Source organism: Scyliorhinus canicula, chromosome 21 (assembly GCF_902713615.1).
Source record: "Scyliorhinus canicula chromosome 21, sScyCan1.1, whole genome shotgun sequence".
Classification (NCBI taxonomy): domain Eukaryota; kingdom Metazoa; phylum Chordata; class Chondrichthyes; order Carcharhiniformes; family Scyliorhinidae; genus Scyliorhinus; species Scyliorhinus canicula.
The window spans coordinates 51,711,539-51,729,099 of NC_052166.1; the positions used below are offsets into that span (position 1 = coordinate 51,711,539).

At 41.1% G+C, this 17,561-nt stretch overlaps 2 protein-coding genes and 1 long non-coding RNA gene across 9 annotated transcripts in view; 1 reads left to right on the forward strand and 2 right to left on the reverse strand.

Moving 5' to 3' along the window:
- Positions 1-5,779, forward strand: part of ralgps1 (Ral GEF with PH domain and SH3 binding motif 1) — a 723,987-nt gene extending 718,208 nt beyond the window's left edge. For all 4 annotated transcript variants that reach the window (XM_038781972.1, XM_038781971.1, XM_038781976.1 and 1 more), the window contains 2 exons: positions 1,511-1,602; positions 2,175-5,779. In XM_038781972.1, the coding sequence (XP_038637900.1) occupies positions 1,511-1,602; positions 2,175-2,204 (122 nt within the window). In that variant the 3' untranslated portion in view covers positions 2,205-5,779. The remainder of the gene's footprint in view (positions 1-1,510; positions 1,603-2,174) is intronic.
- Positions 5,780-10,701: 4,922 nt separating this feature from the next.
- LOC119955605 lies at positions 10,702-14,504 on the reverse strand. The gene is made up of 2 exons (XR_005458502.1): positions 13,809-14,504; positions 10,702-11,224 (listed from the first exon to the last, which is right to left on the reverse strand). It is a non-coding gene; the product is annotated as an uncharacterized LOC119955605 (long non-coding RNA).
- Positions 14,505-14,601: 97 nt separating this feature from the next.
- Positions 14,602-17,561, reverse strand: part of fbxw2 (F-box and WD repeat domain containing 2) — a 40,634-nt gene continuing 37,674 nt past the window's right edge. For all 4 annotated transcript variants that reach the window (XM_038781985.1, XM_038781981.1, XM_038781984.1 and 1 more), the window contains one exon: positions 14,602-15,987. In XM_038781985.1, the coding sequence (XP_038637913.1) occupies positions 15,699-15,987 (289 nt within the window). In that variant the 3' untranslated portion in view covers positions 14,602-15,698. The remainder of the gene's footprint in view (positions 15,988-17,561) is intronic.

The window sequence follows — 17,561 nt, forward strand, 5'->3', positions numbered from 1 at the left end:
AGGGGTCTTTGGTTTATGGGATTTTGTTTTTGAGTTGGAACAGTAAAAGGGGGAATTCATTAAGTGTTTAACATAGATTACTGTAGCTGTGGGGTATCTTTATGATAAAAATCTCCTGCTGTGTTTATATAAATGTTAACCAAGTTCTTAGAATAATGCTTGTTTGATTAAAGTGTCTGGGAAGACTGTTGAACAACACATCAAGTGAAGGCTCTTGTGCTCATCCTAGCCAAATTCAACAAAATGTTAGAGGCCAGGTGAACTCCATAATATACTTAGGAGTTTTTAAATCCTGGTCCATAACAGTAGTATATATAAATGATTGGAGGCAAATGTAACAGGTCTGATTAGTACGTTTGTGGATGTCACAAAGATTGGGGGAACTGCAGACAACGATGAGGACCATCAGAGGATACAGCAGGATATAGATGGTTGGAGACTTGGGCAGAGTCCGGACAAATGTGAGGAAATGCATTTTGGAAGGACAAATACAGGTGGGAAATATACAGTAAATGGCAGAACCCTTCAGAGTATTGACAGAGGGATCTGGGTGTACAGGTCCACAGGTCACTGAAAGGTGGAGAAGGTAGTCAAGAAGGCATACAACATGCTTACCTTCATTGGCTGGAGTATTGAGTATTAGAATTGGCAAGTCATGCTGCAGCAGTATAGAATCTTATTTGAGCCACACTTGGAATATAGTGTTCAATTCTGGTCGCAACACTACCAGAAGGATGTGGAGGCTTTGGAGAGGGTACAGAAGAGATTTACCAGCATGTTGCCTGGTATGGAGGGCATTAGCTATGATGAGAGGTTGAATAAACTTGGTTTGTTCTCACTGGAATGACGGAGTTTGAGGGACGACGTGAAAGAAGTCCACTAAATTATGAGGGGCATGGATAGTCAGAAGCTTTTTCCCCAGGGTGGAAGAGTCAATTACTAGAGGATATAGGTTTAAGATATGAGGGGCAAAGTTTAGAGGAGATGTGCGAGGCAGAGGGTAGTGGGTGCCTGGAACTTGCTGCCAGAGGAGGTGATGGAAGCATGTACAATAGTGACGTTTAAGAGGTGTCTTGACAAATACTTGAATAGGATGGGAATAGGAGGACATGGATCCTGGAAGTGTAGAAGGATCTAGGTTAGACGGTCAGCATGGTCGGCGCAGGCTTGGAGGGCCGAAGGACCTGTTCCTGTGCTTTTCTTTGTTCTTTGATTTAATACAGTAATTTCTTAAAAGTAGGTGATGAGATAATGCTGTTTCTTTTTTCATTACACTGCCAACAATTATGGTGATAATTTGTTAAATTGGTTCAACATGAGTGAATGGCTCAGTGTCACCGTTTAGTCACAGGATATTACTTTAAAAGTCTTTACAGACCTCAATTTTTGAAGCGTAGCATTTGCTGACTGCTTATATGAGACACCTTTGGACAGGTTTACTACTTGACAGGCTCTATACGTTTGTAAATTGATATCATTGTGAGACTACACGTCTGTTTTTCGTTTGCAGGTAATGTTTACAAGTTCCAGACCAGCTCGAGGTTTCATGCAATATTGTGGCACAAGCATTTGGATGATGCATGCAAAAGCAATAGGCCTCAGGTAGGACCATTCACCTGGCATCAGAATGTGGTCCAAAGTGCGTGCTCACTGAAAACTGCCGGAATAGGTCAAATCAGCACATTAAATGGTAGAATTAATCCCCCCCCATAAAAACCCAGCTCACACAAAGCTTGATGTTGTTGAGTGCATTATTAAACACAGTGCTTTTTTGTCTTGACCTGGTTTAAGCTGCTGTTCCCAGCAGGTTTTGCCTGATGAAGAAGTCAATATTGTTGCCCGGCTGAAGGTCAGGTTAAAATGGCAAGTCGAAGGGCAGCACAGTGGCACAGTAGTTAGCACTACTGTCCCATGGCGCTGAGGAACTGGGTTCGATCCCGGCCCTGGGTCTCCGTCCGTATGAAGTTGGCACATTCTTCCCGTGTCTGCGTGGATCTCACCCCCACAGCCCAAAGATGTGCAGGGTGGATGGATTGGCCACACTAAATTGCCACCGTGCTTGATGGCTGGCACGCACATGGTGGGCCAAAGAGCTTTTTGTGCTGTAAAACCCCATGACTCTGTAACCACAGATGGCCCCTGACTCATGTGTTTTCCCTCCCATCTACTTTCAGATACCCACTAACCTTATGTCGTTTGAGTGAACATATGGATCCAGTACACATGATGTGATCAAAGTGCCAACCCACGCAATGGGAAATAAAACTTTTAAGTGAAGGAAAAAAAACGATCTGATGAGGAGAAATCTGTGCATCAACTGCCAGCGTTGAATACTGAAGCACTTTTTTTGAAGCTTACTTCGTGACCCTGAAATGATTTTGGTATGTCTTGAAAGAGGAAGTGAACAACTGCTCCTAATTTATGGTACCGGCTGCAGACATTAGGCACAGTTTTCGCATTGACGAAACAACAAAGACTGACTTACACTGCGAGGAGCACAGTGGTCGACCAAGGGAACTGTGCGTAATAACTGCTGCCTAATTTTTTTTTTAATGTTTGTTTTTATTCTTCAGCTGCTTTATTGTAATGGAACAATTTTTAGCCCATGTTGGGTATTAACTTTCTTATGCACAAATCATACTACTGACAGTGTTAACAGGCTGCATTGAGTGGCACTTGGAAGAGTAAATCAGTGAACAGAGTTTTTTTAATGAAGTGCACTGAATTGTCTGGCAATGCGATTGCCTCAAAAGTGTCTGCATCGTGATAGTCCTTTATGATTGTTCTCGCAATCTTCTCCGGCTGGTGGAGTTTGAATCCATTGCGACATTCGAGGTAGCCCTAACAGTTCACACCCTTTCCAAACCCATGTTTTTTTTTATATCCCTAACCCTCTCTCACCCCCCCCCCCCCCCCCATCGAAACCAATCTAACTATTTTTGACCCACCCCCTTGCCAGGCAGTATTTCCAAGTTCAGAGAATGTATGTGTGTGTGTGTGAGATTTTTCCTGATCCGAGCTCTTTGGCAGTGCCAATTTCTCTACTGGCCACTGGGAGTTGGTTCATCAGAACCATGCAGCGATGGTGCCTCCCCCAGGAGAAATATTCTGTCCACCTTACACTGCCGGCTAAAGAAAACATTGTACACCCAATCCAAATGTGTCTGCTTTATCGTGCTGGACTTGTGCTTCACAGCATCAGGTTGCACCAGTTATAATTCTGCTGTTTACAACTCAAGTCAAAAGATGTTTGGACAACATCCGTCATTTTATTTTTGCCATGCAACTTAATTCCCACATCTCTCAAGACATCTTTAGTTTCAAAATAACTATTTCAAATGACTTCTGCATAAATGTTCCATTAGGTATGCAATATATGATGGACCCTCGTTTGTTGTGTATTATTTAAAAGGTTGAATATAGTGGTCAATATGCAACCAGGGTACGTAACAGAAGCAGGGTTCACCCAACTTCAGTCAACATGATTGAAACTTGAATGGTTTTTCAGCGTTATCTGAACCATTGAAACATGTTATAACTTGTAAAATACTCTGTGCCACTGTGTTTAACTGTATCTCATGGTTTCCATATAAAGTACATTCTGTTTCAGCGACACTGAGTTAATTTATTTTATAGATTTCTATTTGTCAGACAAGCTAAAGTGGTTAGACCTGTGCAAAATGTAGACCTCTAGATCTCGCCCTCCCAAGAGCAGCCTGCTGCTGTCAGGCACTCGCTTTGGGCGCAAACAGCAAAGAGGTTTTATAGCCTCCTTCAAATTGTATTGGTTGGCAACCTCTCTAATGAGTGAAGAAGCATTGCTCTTTTGCACAGGAGTCAGAATATTTATTTTCTCAAATCAAATGGAAATAAAGGTTCTATCAAAATCTCAGAATTAAGCACTCCAGGGATTTAAAATACCAAGCCACTCTTTGTGTTCCACTGTGATTTGAAGGTAAAATGAAACAGGGGCCTGGTGCTTTCTCATAGGTAAGAATGCTGGAGTGCAGGTTATCTATTAACAGCTGCTGGATTAAGAGATGGGGAAATGGTTCACAAAGAGTGTTGCAGCCCTCCAGTCAGTCGTAGCTGGCAGCTCAAGGCGCGTCAAAACCAAATTCACACTGGCAGAATGTAAATTGAACTTGCACTGCGCCAACATCTGTGGCCTGTGCAGCCTGTCCTGTACTGTCGATGGTGATGTACAAAGTATGTGTGTGTGCCGGCTTTCCTTGATGGGAGTAGTGAATGAACTGTCTGCATCCGTAGCTGTGAGTGGTGGAACAGGGATGCAGATGGTTGCTAAATTGCTCGGTATTGCAAGTGTGTTACAGCAAACTGTAAAAATACCCAACAATGAGCATAAGTTTTTTTTAAATTTTGGAAATAGTTTAACCATTCACCATCTGCTGACGAATCTTAAACATGACCATCCCACAATATTGTGGATAGAATTTGTCTTTCATTCTTTAGCCATGAAGCCCTTGCTTTGGAGTTTCCTTCAACCCCTCTCAGTAATTGGCCATCTCCATTAAACTCACCCCAAATTTAGACCAGTAATACAATTGAAAATGTGAATGAAAACAGCCTAGCATTAAAATGTTGCTGAATGCATTACCGCAAAGCAACTCCAAAGCATATTCTACTTGAAGAGCTCCAAGAACTTCCTTTACTCAAAATAGGATTTATAGGGAAGAAGTCCAGGTTAGGTTCAAAAGTTTATTTGTACTTCATGCTCATGACTTAAAATGGAGTGTGTCTTCACACACAAGGGAAATCAAGCCCTATTTTCTGATTCCCCACTGCAGCCCCAAATCCATTTTAGTGCTAATATTTAACCTTGGACTAACCTGTAGCATGGCTATCTCCAACACAGAAAAATTAAATAATTCAAAGATAAAAGTCATAAGTCACATAGGGGAGAAAATGATGTGACACCATAAAGCATTTAGAGTCATTTTTCTTCCACATTGTTAACATCAGTTTATTTTAGCACGTGAGGTTGGTATAGTGGATGTTCAAAGAGCAGTGCTCTTTAACCAAAGTGAAACCCTCTTTTATTATTATTATTAGTTGCCACACCTCGGCTGAGTAGTTTAACTACTATCCAGAATTTTACTTTTTCTCTTCCTCAAGATATCTGTTGACGCTTTAATTCAAATGTTTAACTGACTTCAATTCACTAAATGTCAAGTGCCATGGATTGGCTATTGATTTCCTCATTTGTAGATTCCATGACTCTTGTGCCAGCAAGCTTGGCCAGAGAACTTTGAGTTCACTCCAGCTCCGCCATAACCATATGTGAATTCATGTTCAATGTTGATAATATATGAACTGCAGCCAACATAACCTACTGCCACACCAATATTGATTGAGGTGTACACAGAGACCATCAGGTATGCTTGAATGCAATGGGTTTGACCTCTGTAAAGTGCTAAATAAAAGCACATTTGCTTAGTTGAGCCAAGTGCTCCATCGGTGGATGTTGCTACTGTTAAGTTTTTACACATTCGGATAGTAATAGGATTTTCCTACAGTTCCAAGAAAAGAAAATCATGGTAACAGATGAAGGTTACTCGCATGCCATTTGTGTTGATGTGTTTGTTTCTACAACTGCTAAGCTAATCTGTTTTAACTACTGAACTCAAGACTGCCCAAATGGATGTTCTTTGCTAAATTATTTGTTACCTCAGGCTTGTATCAAGTTGCTGTTTTGTCAGCTTGTTACATTGATGATACAGTTTCACTTGCTGAATAAACAAATTCCTGTTTCAAAAAGCTTTCCTGCGATTGCAATACTCCACTCATTTTGAGAAAATGTGTGTGTTTTATAGCACCAACATGGGGTCATTTGTCTTGATGTGTAAAGTCAAGTTGGGGAACGTATTAAATAGTGAATTGGAAGATTGGTTGGTGGGGGGGGGGGGGGGGGAGAGACACCTTCAGCAGTAATTCAGTCATCATGCAGTTGTATCTGAGTAAGATTGTGGGTTCAAATTGCGCTCCACTCTTCAGCACACAACCAACACACTAATGCTTCACTCTTGGCAGTGCTGTCTTTGGCTGAGACATTAACCAAAGCTCTACCTGCTCGCCCCTCAGGTGGATGAAGGTGAGCCTTGGCATTATTTTGAAAAAAAAGTAAGGAAGTTCTTACTGCTTTCCTTCCCAATATTTATCCCTCAATAAACGTAAAGGAAGATCATCTGGTCATATGTGGAAACAACTTGCAATATAGAGCATTATCCCACAACCTCAGGATGTCCTTCAGGGCTTTGTGACCGATGAAGTACTTTATGCAAAGTCTTGGTTGTATTGTGTTTCTCGTCTTTCTGTGTGCAAATTGGCTACTTGGTTTCCTATGTATAAAAGGAAAAGTGCTGTTGCAATTGTATGGGACATTGGTGACTTCACCTGGAGTACTAGCACACAGTTTTGATCCCCTTACTGGAGGAGTTCACTAGATTGATTTCAGGGATGAAGGACTGTCTTATGAAGCGAGATTGAGCTGTTTCAGCCTATACTTGCTGGAGTTCAGAAGAACAAGAGATTTAATTGAGGTGCATCAGATGCTAAAGGTGATTAGCATGGTAGATGTAGAGTGGACATTTCCCCTTGTTTGACATTCTAAATCAAAAGGCCACAGATTTAAGCTAAGGAGAGGCAGATTCAAAACAAATGAGGAATTACTTCACTCAAAGGGTCGCAAATCTGTGGAATTCTCTACCTCACAGGGTATTAGATGCTGGAACATTAAACAAATTTGAGGAGGCGATAGAAAAGAGTTTAATTAGTAACAGGATGAAGGAAATGGGGGAGCAGGCAGTAAGGTGGAGATGAGATCAGCCATGAATGGCAGAACAGGCTTATGGGGCTGAATTGCCTACTCCTGCTTATATTCTTTTTATAGCAATAGTTGCTTTTGTTAAAGCACTCTGGGGCATTCCGAATGTAATATTGGTACATGTGAATAATTCTAACGCAATTATCACCAGCTATGGTGCACATAATAAAGGCAAAGAATATAATATTGGTGGGGTATCAATATATGGTAACAGAGGGAGATAACTGAGCATAGACTTCAATCACAGTATCAGGATATGACAGAGTGTAGTGAACACAGCAAAAGTTACAGATCCCGATGATATCTCAGCTGCAGTACTGTGCTTCACAACTACCTGTAACTCAAGTCAAGAGTTCTAGTACAACTACAATACTGGCATCTACCCAGCAATATTGGAACTTGTCCAGGTAGGCCTTCTCCATGTGACCGACTAACAAAAAGGACAAATCCTACCAGCCAGCCTTTCCTCAATGGTCAGTGAAGTGATGGCAGGAGTCATCCAGTGTTAAGTGACACTTGCCAAGTATTTGTACCAATGTTCAAATTGGTTTCACCAGCTCTACATCTCATTACAGAATCTATCAATTTGTGGGCTGGGATCTAAATATCCCAAGAATATGTGTCCTATCGAAAGGACAGGCAGATGGGCAAAGGGGACGGAGTTGCATTGTTAGTAAGGAATGAAGTTAAATCAATAGCAAGTCGCGATATAAGATCAGAAGTCATAGAATCTCTTTGGGTAGAGTTGAGGAATCGCAAACGACACTGATGGGAGTTATGTACACTCCCCCTTGCAGTAGTCAGGATGTAGGCAGAAAATAAATCAGGAGATAGAAAAGGCATGTAAAAAAGACTATATTACAATAATCATGGGGGACTTCAATATGCAGGTGGACTGGGAAAATCAATTAAGATGAAGATACCCTTAGGGAGCAGTGACCACAATATGATTGCAGTTTGAGAAGGAAGAATTTACCCTGCAGTTTGAGAGGGAAAAGCTGCAATCAGATGTAACAGTATTACAATTAAATAAGGGTAATTACAAAGACATGAGGGAGGAGCTGGCCAGAGTTGATTGGAAAAGGAGCCTAGCAGAGAAGACATTGGACCAGCAATGGCAGGGGTTTTGGGGGTTATTCTGGAGGCACAACAGAAATTCATCCCAAGGAAGAGGAAACATGCTAAGGGGAGGACAAGGCATCCATGGCTGATGAGGGAAGTCAAGGACAGCATAAAATCAAAAGAAAAAGCATACAAAGTGGTGAGAATTATGAAGCCTTTAAAAGCGAGCAGAGAACAACTAAAATGCAATAAGAGGGGAGAAGATGAAATGTGCAAGTTAGCTAGTAATATAAAGGAAGATAGGTAAGAGAGAGGCAGAAATAGACATTGGACCACTGGAAAATGTGGCTGGAGAAGTAATAATAGGAAACAAAGAAATGGCAGTGGGATTGAATAGTTACTTTATATCAGTCTTCACGGTGGAAGCCAGAGCTCCAGAACAATCAGGGGGAAGAGGGGAGTGCAGTGCCCATCACGAAGGAGAAGGGTCTGGGGAAACTGAAAGGTATGAAGGTGGATAAATCACCTGGACCGGATGGACTACACCCCAGGGTTCTAAAAGAGCTAGCTGAGAAGATTGTGGAGGCATTGATGATGATCTTTCAGGAATCACTGGAGGCAGGAAGGATCCCAGAGGACTGGAAAGTGGCTAATGTAACACCACTGTTTAAGAAGGGAGGGAGGCAGAAGATGGGAAATTATAGGCTGGTTCGCCTGACTTCGGTCGTTGGTAAGATTTGAGAGTCTGTTATTAAAGATGAGATTGCAGAATACTTGGAAGAGTATGATAAAATAGAACCGAGTCAGCACGGCTTCGCCAATGGGAGGTCATGTCAGCCAAATCTGTTTGAGTTATTTGAGGAAGTAGAGGAAGTAACAAGGAAGTTAGACAAAGGAGAACCAGTGGACATGATTTTAGATTTCCAGGCCTTTGACAAGGTGCCGCCCATGGTGTTAAGGGTAAGATCCTGGCATGGATAGAGGATTGGCTGACTGGCAGAAGGTGGGGATAATGGGGTCTTTCTCAGGATGGCAGCCAGTGACTAGTGGTGTGCCTCAGGGGTTGGTGCTGGGACCACAACTTTTCACAATATACAGGAATGATCTGGAAGAAGGAACTAAAGGCACTGTTGCTAAGTTTGCAAATGATACATAGATCTGTAGATGGACAGGTAGTATTGAGGAAGAAAGCGGGCTGCAGAAGGACTTGGGACAGGCTAGGAGAGTCAGCAAAGAAGTGGGAGAGGGAATACAATGTGGAAAAGTGTGAGGTTATGCACTTTGGAAGGAGAAATGGAGGCATAGACTATTTTCTAAATAAAGAGAAGCTTAGAAAATCAGAAGCACAAAGGGACTTGGGAGTCCTTGTTGATAATTAACGTGCGGGTTCAGTCAGCAGTTAGGAAGGCAAATGCAATGTTAGCATTCATGTCGAGAGGGCTAGAGTACAAGACCAGGGATGTACTTCTGAGGCTATACAAGGCTCTGGTCAGACGCCATTTGGAGTATTGTGAGCAGTTTTGGGCTCCATATCTAAGGAAGGATGTGCTGGCCTTGGGAAGGGTCCGGAGGAGGTTCACAAAAATGATCCCTGGATTGAAGAGCATGTCGTATGAGGAATGGTTGAGGACTCTGCGTCTGTACTTGTTGGAGTTCAAAGGATGAGGGGGGAATCTCACTGAAACTTTCAGGATACGGCAAGGCCTGGATAGAGTGGATGTGGAGAGGATGTTTCCACTTGTATGAATAACTAGAAGCCGAGGACACCATCTCAGACTAAACGGATGATCCTTTAAAAGACAGATGAGGAGGAATTTCTTCAGCCAGAGGGGAGGGAATCTGTGGAACTCTTTGCCACAGAAGGCTGTGCGGTCGAAATCAGTGTCTTTAAGACAGAGATAGATAGGTTCTTGATTAATGAGGGGTTATGGGGAGAAGGCAGGAGAATGGGGATGAGAAAAATATCAGCCATGATTGAATGGCAGAGCAGACTCAATGGGCTGAGTGGCCTAATTCTGCTCCTGGGTCTTCTGGACTCACTTCTTTTCTGCTCTGACTTCCTACAGATCCCATCACTGCTTAACAGTGTTGCAGCAGATGGTGAAGGCTGCCTTTATCCTATTGTATGAAGTCTCACCTTTATTTCACAGTCCACTGAAAACCCGAGGGATGGAGGTGATGAATTCAAAAAATATTGTGATCGCTTCAAATGCACCTCATTAGCACGTGAAATTACCATCAACTCCAGAGCAGAGTTGAGGGCAAATAGGGCTGGGCAATAATAAAATGCTGGCCCAGCCAGTGCCCCCCCCCCCCCCCCCCCCCCCCTCCCATGAGTCCATCTCCTCTCCTGACTGTTACTCGCAGTAACACACACACCTCTGTTAAAACTGAAGATCAGTAACAGGTTTGTGAATTTTCCTGATATTTTTTTAAAAGATTAAAACGAAATAAATAGAACAGTGACTCATTAATCAAGGATCTGCATTAAACTTCTTGAATTTAAAATATCAAAGTTGTCATGCAATTTAGGGAACGTATGGCTCTTAAATGCACCTGGGCATTTTCCCTTTATGAATTTCTATCAATTGACTCCAATCTGTGGTTAACCGGAAGGAAGAAATATTTGATCATTATCTACTAAACAAATTACCTAGATTCAGGCAAATATTAACTGCTAGAATTTGTTGATGGTAACAATTGTATCGTTGTACATTAATGTTTGCTGAACAGTGTTTGTTTCTGAAGATTGTGTTTCCTTCATTCTAGTTATATCTGACTCTACACATACTCTGTAGAGACATACTCATACATTTTATAAGAACTGCAAATCATTACAACCATTAGGGAACTGTAAAAATACAGATAGCAAAACTGACTGAAGGTTTTCAAAAGTCATTATGAAGGAGTGAAACTCCCATTTCTTTGTAGATTGTAGGACTTTGTGCCTTGCTCAATCTTGCCATCACTCAGCTCCAGACCTCACTGTAGTCACGGTCCAAACATGGACAAAGAGCACAATTTCTGAAGTGCGATGAGCATGGAATCCTCTGACATCAAGGCAGCATTAGACTGAGTTCTGGCATAAAGGAGCCCAAAGTAAGTCAACAGAATCAGGAAGCAATTTTGTTGATGAGGGAGGTCACCTCAGTCAAAGGACAGTGGTGTCCAAGGCACCACCGTCTTCAGCTACTTCATCCACGCTCTTCCCTCCCTCAATGGGAATGCTTGCACAATTTTCAGTACCATTCACGACTCCTCGGATAGTGCTGTCTGGTTCCATAAAGCTGCGAGACCTGCACAATGTTCAGGCTTGAGCTGTTAAGTGGTAATAAGTAACATAAATGCCAGGCAAGAGCAAAGCAGATGCCAAATATTCTGCAGGGAGCACGTCACCGCCTGATTCCCAAAAACTTGTTCACCATTTTTACAAGGCACAAGTCAGGAGGGTGATGGGATTCTCTCCACTTACCTGGATGCGTGCAGCTCCAACACACACAAGCTCAACACGCTCCTCGAAGCAGCAGCCAGGTCTCATTGACCACAATTTACTCCTTTTGTCTTTGAAGCAGAGTGGCAGCAGTGCATTCCATAGACAAGATCCACTGCAGTAACCTGCCCACCCTCCTTTGAAATTACCTTTCAATCACACAACCCTTATTGCCCAGAAGGTCGAGGGCAGCAGACGTACTGGAAAATCGCCTGCAAGTTCTCCTCCTGACTTGGTACTATATTTCCATTCATTCACTGTTGCTGGGTCAAAAAAAATGGGAACTCCTTTCTGAACAGCACAGTGGATGTACCTGTGCCAGATAGACTGCAGTAGCTCAAAACCATCTCAAGGGCAATGAGGGACGGAGGCAACAAATGCTGATATTTCCAGCAACACTCACATCCCCCATGAACAAATATTTGTAACGTCAGCATGTTAATTTTTGCATTGGGTGCCTGTGAAAGTCAAACTTCGATTTGGACTTCAGTACTGTTATATAATACCTTAATGTCAACAGACTTAAGATTCATGGGTTTTTAATGTTTAGGCAGATGCCAATATAACAAACTACTAACACTCTGGGGAGAATGAGAAGTGGTGTTGGTCATCATAAAATTCGCCTTTTAATTGCTTACGTCAATATGAATTAGTCACACCAAAGTAAAGGACTAAAGAAATATAATGCAGCTCAAGCATGCTTCATTATAATTACTTGTTAAGGGTCTGAATGTGTAAGATTTAATTTTACACACACATTTCTGATGCAATTATTGGTTTGTGAAAGTGGTTTTAAAGTACAGCTCACCACTCTCCAGGAAATACACCATAGCTATAATCTATCTATCTTTCTCCCCAATGTCTTTCCCATCGGGACACCGTTATTCCAATATCACAGGATTAATAGATATTTGCAACAATTAAATTGAATTGAAGGGTTTATAATTCTCATCACATTCCACCCTTGCTAAATAAATCTAAACATTATAATTTCTACACAGTAACTTTCTAAACAGTAGAAATTAATTTATATTATAAAGTATTGCTTGCACACTTAAAAACTTTCGTCTAACGCATGAAATATTATTGTTTCAATTAAGATCAATGATAGATGCAGCTTTTATTTTTTGCACATATTTCTCCCAAAAGGTTTTCTGCATAAACTGCTGAACCAATTAATTGGTTGCAACACCAGATTTTAAAAACCAATTACTTACTCCACGTGTTTAGATTTGAAACAGAACGACGACTGAATTAATCATTCCAAATACTTATCTTGGAGGGTTTTTGTTTACAGAACTTGTGTATGGCTGAAAAATATATTTTTTCTTGTGGCTTAACATCAAATACCAAATATTTGATGTTTTAGTATTGTTGTGAATTGTCCTGATGAGTTTGAAAAGAAAAGCTTCAACAAAAAAAAAAGTCCCCTTTCTCAGCAATACTCAAATCTACCTTTAGGAAATTCTCCTGGGGAAAAATGTGTACTTTGTACTTGACAAAAATAGGATGATTACATTTCAGGAACATAGGAACAGAAATAGGCCATTCAGCTCTTCAAGCCTGTCAGGCCATTTAATGAGATCATGGCTGATTTATGACCTAACTCCACATATAATCCTTTAGTATCTCTGCTTAACAAAAATCTGTCTACCCATCTCAGATTTAAAATTAACAACTGTTCTAGTTTCAACTGCTGTTTGTGAGAGAGCGTTCCAAACCTTGACCACCATTTGCGTGAAGTACTTCCTGACATCTCTCCTGAATGGTCTAGCCCTAACTTTGATGAGGTAATTGTTACAAATCAACATTCCTCAGACCCAGATAATATTTCAGAAGAATTTACCTGAACAATATCATTCTGGGAATCAAATCATTATCAAGATATCTTTTTACAAGCATATACAAAAATAGGCAACTGGTGTGACAGCGTGGCATCGTTGCTACAAAACATTGCCAGCAATAACTTTCAGATAATTACATATTTAACAGATAGGAAAATATTGCACTAGCCTCTGTTAATTTGCTGGAATGGTTTCAACTGCATTTGAGAAAGCTGAACTCTCTGATCCCTCACACATTATAAGAATGTAAACAGATGTCAATTAAATATCTAGAGTATGAAGTATGGATGAAAAATGCAAAGTTTAAAATTAGACATCAATAGATTCTTTTCGCAAAAACAAACAAGATTGCACGTCCTTGACCAAGTGCACCATTGCATACGTGTCAGATGGTCCGAGGTTATGTCAGGCAGCAAGAGGTTAATCTGTTACAGAGGTTAAAAAATTATTAAAATAGTCTACAAGTAATTAGTACTCAACAATTAATACATAAGAACTAAAGATGAAAGGAAAGTGAAAATAATAGTTGGTACAACGTGAAGCCAGAAAATTTACAACATGGTCATACCTTTTACAATCTTGGAGGTGTGTATATAAACCAAAAGCTGCAATCAAAACTGGCTCAGTATCAGAACATCCAATATTCCAGCTGGAAGTAGCAACACCATTTGCAGAATTTTGTTGACTTTCAGTCAGAGGAGGTGAGGGTACACAGCATAAATGAACGGAAGCTCTTCACTAGATCTGCTCTGTCATTCTGGTTCATCTCCTAAATACATGAATATAGGATAATACTCATCCTTCAAAACGATAATGGTCAAACCACCCCTTACTAAGTGAGTATGTATTGTCGACACCAGCTTTACATTTTACTTTTCAGTCATATTTTTCAAATGTTTCTTTTTATAAAAACCTCAACGTGTTACACAATTCAATAAACACAATGACAGGAGCAGATGGCAAGTTCACATGAATTATTCTCATTCCTTTCAGGCTGATTTCAACCAGCGCTTTAGCTATTGCTCAAGAAGAAATACAATCACATGTTCCTGTGCAATCCTTCAACAATATTGCCACTTAATTTAAGCATCGCCATGGAGCAGCTATAATTCCAACCTGACACCAGAGAAAAGCACCATAAAAGATTTGAATAAAAGTGATCTCTCCTGTATTTTAAAACATATATTGTACATAGGTTTTGCATCCTCAATATTGAAGCAAACTGCAAGTGTGTATATTTATAAATATATATATATATATATATATATATATATATATATATATATATACACATATCCCATATACACACACACACCCCTGCAGTTTGCTTCAATAGTAAGTGTGCAGATGCTCTTATTTAAAAAAAAATGTGTAACCACAACCCCCTTTTGGGAGGGAGCATATTAGATCCCCCCTGAGCAGAGATAGAGCCATGGAAGATAGATTCAGATTAACCACAATCTCACAGAATGGCCTATTCATGTTCCTATGTTAGCAGTACAGGCAGCATACTGCCTGACTGTAACCTTTTCAGCAGCTCCTGGTCTTGGCATTAATTACTAGGCAGGCCAAATCTTGTGGGAGGGAGAAATGTGGCACCCCGCTATCTCCCCCAAATCTACCTCCCTCCCTGCCCCTCCCAACCATGTCTTACCAGAGACACTGCAAAAGCTGTTTCCATTCTAACAATCTCAAATGCAAAGGGAATATCTTCATTACACTGCTTCGTGTTAAAGATTCTACGTTTGTAGACTTACAATGAGCAAAGCAACCAAGTAAATTCCCAATTATTTTTTTCAGAAAGAATATATTGAAGATAATTAACAACTGTGACAACATGGGCAAATTTCAGTAAAAATATCATTGTAAATACTGACTATACCAAAATATAAAATGTGGACAAATTTAAAGTACCTACTTATGTTCTATAAACATGTTCTTTGAGAGCAACCACTACGAAAAGCATTAAGGCAAAGTCCTGAATGGAAATATTTATATATATATATTATATATATATATAAAAAAAAGTAAGGTGTTCCATATTGTCAGGTGCAGAAGAAATGAAGGCATTCAGGGAATGTTCAGAATACTGCAAACAATAGATTCAGTACATTGAAATGTGCTCGTCAAGCATAATATGCAACCCTTGGCTCGTAATAAATTTCTAAACAGTGCCATGAAAAATTAAACAGCTATTACTGTTTTTTTTTTCCTTCCCCATCCCTGTATTGGTACATCAATTTGCAAGCAAACGGATTTAAGCTGCAATTATAATTTTCAACATGCTGGTTTCATTTGACTTTCTTAAAAAATATAAAGGCAATTAACCGTAACTGTACACACGAGAATGCCAGGTCTGCACGGACTTTGGTTGATGCAAAGATTTTTGCATTCTCAGAAGTATCCCCAGGAACAGCAGCACGAGCAGTTCATGCCTGACTGTTTTAAAAATGTTTCTTCATCCGTTTTCCTTCCACAGGACCATGTGAATACTATGGTCTGGCATGCTTGTGGCAAAAACCAGGCCTGCGTCATTTGTGCCATTGAGTCCATTTAGCCATGCCGTCTCCCCCGCCAGGAAACTTGAACCCCTCTTGGATTTCCTATATGCGGGCAAAGGCCAGCGACCAACTAGTTTCTCTGTCCTCAGGTCCATAATGTACAGATAATGGCTGTCAAACAGCAGAGCAAAGACTTCTCCCAGGCTCAGCAAGGAAAGATTTGTAGAATCAGGAGTTCGAATAACTCTGTCAAGAGAAACACAAATAGGTGAAGCCGTAACTAAATGCAACTAATGTTAATACACTGATCAATGCAGAACAGGTCAGTCAGCAATTGCGTGTCTCCAAAGGAGCGAAAGGGAAATGGGCTAATTTCCAAGTTAGCAGTCTCTGACAAGTTACTGCAGTCAACAACAATATGCATTTATATAGCACCTTTAGGTAGAGAAACATCATGAGGGCAGCATGGTGGCGCAGTGTCTCACAGCGCCGAGGATCCGAGTTCGATCCCGGCCCCGGGTCCCTGTCCGTGTGGAGTTTGCACATTCTCCCCATGTCTGTGTGGGTCTCACCCCCACAACCCAAAGATGTGCAGGGTAGGTGGATTGGCATATAAGCAGGTATTAGGAAGGTGACCTACAAGCTAAGTCAAATAAGTTGATTTTATGGAGTCGTAAAAAGGAGGTAGTGAGAGGTATACATGTTTAGAGTGAATTCCAGAGATTAGGGTCTAGGCAGCTGAAAGCATGGCCACCAATGGTAGGGCGATGAAAACTGGAGATGTTTAAGATGTCAAAATTGGAAGAGGGCAGAGATCCAAGGGTTGTAGGAGTTTACAAAGATAGGAAATGGCAAAGCCTTGGAAACAAGGATGAAAGAAAATTGGCGAGTTACCAGATCAGGAAGCAATATTAGTCATTGAATGCTGTGGCAATGGGTAACTAGACTTGGTGCACGATGGAATATGAACAACATAATGTTCGATGATCAAGTTTACAGAGGGTGCTTAGGAGGCTGGTACGGGACCTAGATCAATCTAAAGCTGACAAAGGCATGTTCAAGGGTTTCAGTAGGTGAGCGGAGGCTGGGCCGAAATGGGCAATGTTAAGGAGGGCGAGGAAGCTCACCTCTGCACAAATGGGTTGGCAAGATTCAGCTTCAGAGAGCGGTCAGGAAGAGGGATAGAGTTGATGGTTAGCGAATAGAATTTGTGGCAGAAGCCAAAGGTATTGGAGAAGTGCAAGTGAAGACTGGCTGTTCACTGCTAGTCTGTCTTCAACTTCACTCCAGACTGAAAAGCATAGAACTTCTCTTAGTTCAACATAGAAACCAAGTTGGAAAACTGATATTCAGTTCAAGGTGCTCTTCTGATAATGCAATAGAGGAAAGGTCTTAATATTCCATCAAACCATATTCGAGCTAACTGAAGAATGCTCAATGTGAGTACTGGATAGAAGAAATGGAAAGTCATTATTGTCCCTTCCTTAATGGTATGCTTTCTAATTGTGCGTTTGGGCGCCGGGGGGGGGGGGGGGGGGGGGGGGGGGGGGGAGGGGGTGAAGAGAGAGAGAGAGAGAGAGAGAGAGAGAGAGAGAGAGAGAGAGAAAGAAAAATAACTTGAGACCATCATCAATATATGTCGGTCACCAAAAAAATCAAAGGTATTTCAGAAAAACTTCCTTAGTTACCCATGGAGTGGTGAGAATGTGGAATTTCTATCTCAGAGTAGTTGACGTTAATAGCATAGATGCATTGAAAGGGAAGCTCGATTAGAAGGGGATATAGAGTTATGCAGATTAAGTTACATGAGAAAGGACGGG